Source organism: Thalia democratica, unplaced genomic scaffold, assembly GCF_965202585.1.
Source record: "Thalia democratica unplaced genomic scaffold, ktThaDemo2.hap1.1 HAP1_SCAFFOLD_1014, whole genome shotgun sequence".
Classification (NCBI taxonomy): domain Eukaryota; kingdom Metazoa; phylum Chordata; class Thaliacea; order Salpida; family Salpidae; genus Thalia; species Thalia democratica.
Window position 1 is genome coordinate 1 of NW_028139946.1, and position 9,564 is coordinate 9,564.

The following is a 9,564-nucleotide window of genomic DNA, read 5'->3' on the forward strand; positions in this document are numbered from 1 at the left end:
GGATGATAATCATCACATGCTTTACTTATAATTGGAAAGCTACTTTCTATATAATTTTTTGCACAATCAGAATTGTTTAATAAGTGTTTGGTAATCGCCAATGACCTGTTAGATGGTGTTTTCAAACCCGTATCCATCCAACTTCTAATGGATTTTGAAACATGAGGTTCCATATTAGAAGAGACCAACATGTTTCAAAATCTCGTAGAAGTTTGATGGACACTGGTTTGAAAAAACTATTAAACAATTCTGATTGTGCAATGTTTAGTGTTGAGTTTATATAAAGATTTTTTTAATCTCAACATTGGAACATTGACATATTCTCTATTTATATATACATATAATCTTAGTACTCTTACTTGATGTAAAAAAAACTCTGACCAGTGGTTTCCATTGTGATAAAAGGCACCCCCAATAAAACTCTAACCTAGATATTGTTAACCTCAAACTTTAGTGTTTGTTGATATGTTCTCTCATCAACCTTATTATTAATTTAATTAAAGATAAAGAACCTTTTAGTTAAATTTGGGGTTATTTAAAGACATTTTTTTTTGTGTAAAAATTCTCATATTATATTAAGGGCATAGGGGGGGGGGTGGGGTAAACACCCTTTTTTGGTTTTTGATCTTATTTTATATAGTTTTTACTAAGCTACAAGATGCTTTTTACAGATTTAAAAAATTCAATTTAATTTTTGAGATACAGCCAGTCAAAGTCAGGCCAACAATAGGTTCCTTATGGGAGGCGCAAACTAAAACAGCAAAAATAGACTATTTTACTAAAAATCTATCTTCTCCTACATTTTTTGAGATAACTACCTCAAACTTTCAGGAAATGTTCCTTGATATATTTAGAAAATTCTGTCGGAAGGAATTTTGAAAAAAATGAAAAATAAAAAATTTCTATAAAAGATAAACAAAAAAAACAGTTTTTTTTTTGTTTTTTTGTTATAAATTTTTTATTTTTTAATTTTTTAAAATTCTGTTCAGACAGAACTTTTTAAATACTGCAAGGAACATTTCCTGAAAATTTTAGGTATTTATTTCAAAAAACGTAGGAGGAGATAGATTTTTAGTGATTTCTAGTTATTTGCTGTTTTAGTTTGCCCCTCCAATAAGGATCCTATTGTTGCCTCCGACTTTGACCGGCTATATCTCAAAAATTATTTTGAATTTTTTAAATCTGTAAAAAGCATCTTGTAGCTTAGTAAAAACTATATAAAATAAGATCAAAAACCAAAAAAGGGTGTTTACCCCCCCCCCCCTCCCCCCCCGCCCCCCCTAATGATTTTGTTTACATTTAGTAATAAAGATAAGTAATTCTTTTTGAACTAGTTGAAACTTGTGTAAAAATATGTACTTGATATTAGCTCATTTTAAGTAATCTATAAATAATTTATTGATAGTAAATTTTTGGATAATCTAGCTATCTGCCTACTATTGGCATCATATTTTTACTAACTGTGCTAGAGATTTTTTTAAGCACATTTTTAAAATTTGTTAGTTACTTTATTATGTTTTTTTACTTAAAAATAAATTTATTGCTTTTTTTGGTAATTTTTACTTTTATAGTTAACTCAAACCAACTTTAAAACATTGTTTTCACAGAACAAAAGCTTTTAACTAAATAAAATGTCAGACACTTTTGATATAGATATTGGTGAGGAAATGGTTAGCAAAACTTCTGACAAAAATTACAGGTTAGAATAACAATGTGTTGCTGTTGAATGTTTTATATGTGTTTATCTTTTACTTGAAAACTTTTTGTATGGGTAGTAAAAAAAGTTAAATAAATTTATTTTTCAGGTATTACATTTTTGCTCAAAGTCATTTTCTTGGGTTTATTTTTTTTTTAATCAACATTCTTTCCAGTTTTATGTTTAATGTTTGTTTAATGAAAACAACAAATAAATTTTTCAATTTTTTTGTTTGTCTTGTAAGTTTTTTTTTGTTTATTCCCACAAATAAAATAAAAAATAATGTTTTTAGACTAAACTTTTGAAAAAGAGTTGCACTTGTTTATTTTGTGGAATTAAGAACAAAATTGCTTGAACTCAATGAGTACTATAAAATAAACTTAAGAAATTGCTTATTTCTTAGCTTTAATGTTTAAAATTCATATTCAGGGATACCACGAAAGTCATAAAATTTGGTATACTCATGAAAAATTATTAACTGAATTTTGCTAATGTTTTCAAAAGAAAAGTTATTGAACTTATTTTTTAAGGTCTAATTGAATTTTTGAATAAACTAACATCTTCTATGGTTTCACTTGTGTATTTACTATGTGGTAGAGATACAAATATTTTGCTTTTAGAACTTTTTATTGCATATACATTGATCATACATAGATGGTTCAAATTGTGCAATTGAAGTTATATGATTCCAGCTAAAAAACTGTTGTTTTAACCTGTATAGAATCAAGATTAAAAATTTTATATAATTTTAAGTCTTTGTTTATGTATTTTATTAAAGTATTTGTTTTAGTTAATATTTGATCAAAAAGTCAAGAAAATTCAAAAAGAATAATCAGGAAATTAAATTTAATTTTCAGCTTATATTAGTTATATAGATTTTGAAAAGTATTTTTTTACAGTAATTTCTGTAGTGTTTTGTTCAAGAAACTTTGTTTAACCATAATTATTTTAAACAAGTAACTGTTTATTTTTAGGCAGGTTTTTAAAGTACCATAAAAGTACTAATTAAAAAATATTGTTGCAAACTTCTATTAAAACAAAATAAATCTTTTATGTTTCATTTACTTCAATCCACTTTATTCAATTTAAAATTTACTTTTTAAAAACTACAAGTTTCTATACATACCTAAATAAAATTACTTTTACTAGGATTAACACAATAATGTAATAACAATAAAAGTTGTCTTAGACTTTTACAGTCAAAAATAATACTAAACTTCAGACAGTTTTAATCCTCTAAATTTTTCAACTTGAAACGGTTTTTTATTTTAAAGAATTGTGACCAATTTCATTTTAAGCCTATTTTTAATATTCTCCAAACAATTGGTTAACTGAAGCATCTGAAGTTGAACATAAACTATTTACAAATGTTCAAAATAATCAATTGTCGGTATTATTTGCTACCAGCACTCCAATAAATTAAATCATTTTTAAGTTTTTTCACCAGTTTTGACGTGATAAACTTATTCATATTTTTTTTTTAATCTATTTTTATTAACTTAAATTATTTATTATATACATTATTTAAAAAGATATTGATTTGACAACCAGGTTTAAGACTGAGATTATTTCACTTCTTTTTTTTCAAAGAATGCAATTATTTTTGTAATCTATTTTTTATGTACTTTAATGGACCCCATTGAAGATGTTTGAAAAAAATTTAAGTTGAACTTACAATAATTTTTTTTATATTCTTACATAATAATAAAAAAATTTCCAAATTTAATTTAGTTATTAAATATACAACTTTGCATTTTGATCACCTGATTCAACACAATAAACTTAGTTATTATTATTCTGTAAACCTATTAACTAATATTTTAAAACAATTTTTTTTATGTACTTGAACATAAGCTATTTTAAATTTTATGTTGATACAAGTCAAACACCACTTTGTCATTAATTGAAAGAACACATGGGTCTCTTTTAAATATATTTTTTATTATTACCAGATTCAACACAACAATGAGCACCAGTCAGATATTAAAAAAATAACTTTTATTTAAAGTAAAAAAAAAAGACTATGTTTAAATTATTTTCACATACTAAAAAGTATTTTCCAAAAATCAAGTTGTAAACTTTCAATTTAAGAGTATGGGGGCACTTTGATTTTTGAAAGTAGATCTTATTTCTAAGAGTTTTTTTCTGAGCTATCAGACATTTTTAACTGCTTTAATAAATTAAATTAATTTTTTAGATATAAGCAACCAAAGTTGATCTGCTCAATAGGTTCATAATAGAAGGCGTAAACCAAACATGCAAAAAAAGACCATTTCACTAAAAATATATCTCTCCTTCATTTTTAATCAATCTTCTTCAAATTTTCTCAGAAAGTTTATTACTAATATTTAAAACAACTCAATGCAGGATTTTTTTTCATTGTGAAAAGTAAAATTTTATTAATATAAATGACCACCTGTGTTTTTTGTGCAAAATTTATATTTTTCAATAACTTTAAATGACAACAATCACATTATTTTAAACTATCAAAGGAGAGTTTCTTGAAAATTTAACGTCTTTAGCTAAAAAAATGAAAGAGAAAATAGATTTTTAGTGATTATTTAAATTTCTGAAAAAATTGACCCTGAGAAATTTGCGTACTATAAGTTTGTATCAGAAACTTTGAACAAAAATTTAAATAATTCAAAAGTTGAATAATGTTTTTTAATTCTTTAAAAATTGGCATGTAGTTTGTACTTGTAGCTTTCGTACAAGAGTCAATGTTGTTTTTTGTAAAAAAAAGTGTCAGACCCTCCTATGCCCTTTACTTATTCTTAAACAATAAAAATCATTTGACAAAAGTTAAGATGTAAACTTTTGAATCGAGTCATTAAATTAATAATATTTTCTCCATCAGATTCGACTTGATAATGGGGACTATTGAGGACATTGTGATAAGCGACAAGTTTCAGCAGCTACAGGAGGACTTCATGGAGAAGCACTGCATGGAGTTCGAAGATTGCGAGGAAAACAAGTTGCAGTACACGGGAATATTCCAGGAATACTGCCAAGTTATTGAAAAGTAAGAAATTAATTAATGTACCATAAATATTGCCAAGTTATTGAAAAGTTATAAATTTAATTAATATTCAATAAAAACTGACATGTTATTGAGAAGGGAGAAATTAAATTAATATTCCAGGAATACTGCCAAGTTAGTAAAAAATAAGAAATTAAATTAATATCCCAGGAATATTGACAAGTTATTTAAAGGTAAGGAATTATTTAATAAACAATAAAAACTGACATGTTATTGAAAAGGAAGAAATTAAATTAATATTCCAGGAATACTGCCAAGTTATTAAAGTTTAGAAACTTAATTAATATTCCACAATTACTGACAAGTTATTGAAAAGTTAGAAATTTAATTAAATATAACATAAATACTGACAAGTTACTGAAAATAAAGAAATTAAATTAATATTTTATAAATACTGACAAGTTATTGGAAAGTAAAAAATTTCATTAATATTCAATAAATACTGCAAAGTTAGTAAAAAATAAGAAATTAAATTAATATACCATAAATACTGCCAAGTTATTGAAAAGTAATAAATTTAATTAATATTCAATAAAAACTGACATGTTATTGAGAAGGAAGAAATTAAATTGATATTCCAGGAATACTGCCAAGTTATTAAAAATTTAGAAATTTAATTGATTTTCCATAATTACTGACAAGTTATTGGAGAGTAAGAAATTTAATTAATATACCATAAATACTGCTAAGTTAGTGAAAAATAAGAAATTAAATTAATATCCCAGGAATATTGACAAGTTATTAAAAGGTAAGAAATTGATTAATATTCAATAAGTACTGCCAAGTTATTGAAAAGGAAGAAATTAAATTAATATAACATAAATATTGCCAAGTTATTAAAAAGTAAAAAATTAGTTAATATAACATTAGTATTGATAAGTTTGTGTGAAATTAAATTGTTTAATACCGGGAATATTGACAAGTTGTTAAAAAGTTAATTATGTATTAAATTCTTTTAATATTTTAAAAAGTAATCAAGTAATTGAACATAAAAAATTAAATTGAGTTATTTTCCACGTATACCGTCAAGTTACTTAAAAGTTAGTATGAAACTAAACTAGTTGATGTACAAAAATATTGCGAATTTTTCAAAAAAAAAAACTACAAAAAGTGAAACTAAGTAAATTAATGTTTTAAATTAAATTATAAACAATAAATTAGTTAACTGAAAGTATGGTTTTGTTATTGAAAAGCTTGTTTTGGAAAAAAAAGAATATTTTAATATTTGAAATTGAAAAATAATAACATAAAACATTGTTGGATAGTTAAAAATCCTCATTAAAGTTTATTTTTAAATGCCAAGCTATTGAAATGGTCGTTGTTAATAAAAGTATACATGAGCTTATTTGTTTTGTTTTTGAATTTGAAAATAATAACAACTGATATTAAAGCATTGTGTTGTTTTAAAATTTATAAGAATACTTTAAAATCTATAAAAATTGTTATTGATAAATCAAATTTTGAACTTAGTTTCTAAAGCTGTAAACTTATTTAGTTTTGGAATATAATGTTGTAAATTTACTAAACCAAATATATCTTTAAATTAAAGCATGATTTTATTAAAAGTTAAATGAACACAGATGATATGTTTAACATATCTCGCTTAATTTTTTTCTTTCAAATTTATGCCAAATAAAGTAGCTTTACAAAACAAGTATATTATTTTTGTATATTTCAATTAGTATCGAATTATTGAAAAGTTGTTAGTCATCAAAATACTAACTTATAAATTCTTACAAAATTAATTTTATTGAAACATTTTAATAAAAAATATTTCTAAACTGTTATTTGATTTTTCAAAAACGATTACAAAAAAGTGTATAACACTAGCACTAATTACAATTTTTGAGCACTACACATAAATTAGTTTTTGTTTTGTTTAGTGCATGCAGTTCAATTTGTTGTGCGAGTTTACATGCAAAGGGTTTATGTCAGCTTTTAATAATTTGTACAGTTAAATTTCAGAGTATTACCAGCACGTTTAACAATTACAACGCATGAATATAATCCAAAACAAATTCCTTTCTTTCAGAAAGTGATTCAATTTTGGATTCCTTAGCAAATAGATTTACAAATGTTTTCTGAGTGATATTTTGATAAACTATGTAAAAAATTTACGAAACGTACAAGTCATCTGTAAGGCATGTAGGGAAACTGTTAAAATATTTTATACACTATGATGTTTGCTACTTTTTGTGAAAATTGTTTGTGTTGTTTTTGCCAATGCGATAAACGGTAGAAATGTTGCCTTTGAGTGTAAAAGCGTTTTATGCTTTTGTGACATAATTATTTCCTTGACTTTATTAATAATCTTTTGTTTTCGTAAAGTTTTAAGTTGTTTTATTTATACTACATACTTTTTTAGCTATTTGAAACATTGTTTTTTAAATTAATGATGAAATTATTTAGTGTCAACTTGGAAGTTTTAGAACCGTTTTATCTTCAAAACAAATATAAAAATGACAGATAGTAAACACACTTAATCAACTAAATTATTCCTATGTACTGTTGACATAAGTTCACAATAAACACTTGAAATTATGTAATGCTTATTTCCTCGATTAATATAAATAACAACAATTAAAATAAATCTCGTTGCTCATATATTTTTAATGCAGTTTGAAATATATCATGGCTTGATCTTAAGTAGCTTCATTATTATTGCATATAACTTGATCAAAGTGATTGTGGTATAAAGTTTCTCAAATGAATAAATTTATTTTTTTTTATGCCTGCAAGCCTATTTCATTTAAACTTTAGCTACTTTCAGTGTGTAAAGGCAGTTTTCTTTTTATTATTCGTCACCACAAATTTCAATTTTTCAAGGCCATGACAGTCATAATTGTTATAAATTTTTTTAAATACTAGTCGCAGTATTAAAACACTTTTATTTTGATTTTTTTTTCTGTAAAAATTAAACTATGTTAACTTCGAGGTTATATACATACAGGTTATATGTGCAGTGCCTTTAATAACATCTGTCATCATAAGTATCATGGTTATGAGAATGTCATGTTTTTTTTTTTTCAAATTACAAACTTTTGATCACTTCCTTGATAAAGTGTATTTATAACGTATATAGTATATAGTGTATTATATAAGTATTTATTCAACTCAGTTTCATACTTTACAGAGAATAATTTAAAGGCTTTTGAAGAGTTGATAAAAATTAATAAATGCATTGTTGGTTTTCTAATAATTTTTTTTTTTTTGAATTTGGCATTTCCATTTATCTTTTTAATTTTCACTCCATATTTATTTAAACAACTAGTTTCATTCAACCTACGGTTTTGAAAAGAATAGATGCAATATAAAATACTAATATTTAAATGGAAACTTATTTCCAAAGCTCTAAAATATATTCAACCCACAATTCACCCTTCAAAGATGCCTTGTTGAAAAACTGAAATAACGCGTTACTGACTTGGACCATAAAAAATAATAAAGCCCACAGTTCAATTTTACAGCAGAGTAAACTCAAAAAGAAATATTAACATGTAAATGAAAACTCATTCCAAAACTACTTAAGTCAGTTAAAATTACAAAAAAGTTACTATCCCTTTTGATATTCAACTTCCACAGATACCTCAACTTCTGCATGATTTTGCGTCATCACTACGTTTCAACGACCAACAATTTCCAAAATAAAACTTACTTTTGTACCACACAGATACATGTTAATTTAAATCGTATGAAAATAAATCAATTAAATCAACCCACAATGTTTAACAAATGCCCAGTCGAGAAACTAAAATTGAGTATAGGTTGATAAATCATTTTAATTTACTTAAATTTTTTTTTTTTTAATTTCCACGCCACAGATGAAGACTTATTAAATATAATAATAAAGCAACTTTATTTAACTTCCACAAATGCATATGTTGAAAGCCCTAAGAAATGTAACTTTAATTAACTATAAAAACATTAATATACGCTTAACTCCACACTATATGTTCACTTGGTACAAAAATGAATGTGTCTGTTAAATTCTAACATATAAAAAAAATCAAATCAATTCAACCGCTCCTCGCAGGTGCCTCGTGGAGGAGGTGCAGCAGCGCGTGCCCGACTTCTGCATGACGTCGTTCGCGTCATCGTTACGTCACCGCAAGGACGAGGTGACCGAGGACTTGTACGACATGCTGTCGACGTTCACCGACTTCACCACGTTCAAGGAGATGATGGTGGCGGGCATGAGGGAGAGGTCGGGGCTGAACGACCGGTTCGCGGGGTTCGATGGTGGTCCACTCCATAAAGAACGACCAGTAGTTTGTGGGTGGCTCACTGGTAAGTTTTTATTGTTTTTAACTTTTTGAGGGCCGTACACTATATAACAAACGATCAGTATTTTTGGGATTTATTAATATATATATTTATATTTTTTTAGTTTTGAATAGTTTGTAATATTTAAAATGAATAGTATTTTTATTGGTAAGCTTTACTGATCAGTTGATGTTGTTTTTTTTTTTGCTATTTTAATATTGTTATGTATATTAAAAAAATATTTGAATTTATGTGAATATGTTATCGTTTTTAGATGGGTTTGTTGTCCATTCAATAAAGAAATCTTTTATAGAATAAATTTTTGTGCGTGAGTTCTTAATGTAATTACAGAAGTGTACTTTGATTTTTTGTAGATTATTTCCAAAGAATAATATTATTATACTAGTTTGTTTTAAAATTGTTTTGTCATTTTAGGTTTTTTGACATTTTCTTTGCAAAAATGTTTCTTTTAGAATCTATTAGATATTTTGTCATTTTTTCTCAAATGTTTAATATAGGTTTTTGCTAAGATTAATTCATAAAATTTATTCAAACAGTCTTAAAA

The 9,564-nt window shown here is 25.3% G+C and overlaps 1 protein-coding gene across 1 annotated transcript; it reads left to right on the forward strand.

The window, feature by feature from the left end:
* The first annotated feature begins 1,611 nt into the window (after positions 1–1,611).
* On the forward strand, positions 1,612–9,317 carry LOC145847638 (ADP-ribosylation factor-like protein 2-binding protein). Its single transcript, XM_082953660.1, has 4 exons — positions 1,612–1,699; positions 4,554–4,718; positions 8,770–9,023; positions 9,274–9,317. The coding sequence occupies exons 1-4, from the start codon at positions 1,632–1,634 to the stop codon at positions 9,315–9,317; spliced, it is 531 nt and encodes a 176-aa protein (XP_082809786.1). The 5' UTR covers positions 1,612–1,631.
* Positions 9,318–9,564: the final 247 nt, after the last annotated feature.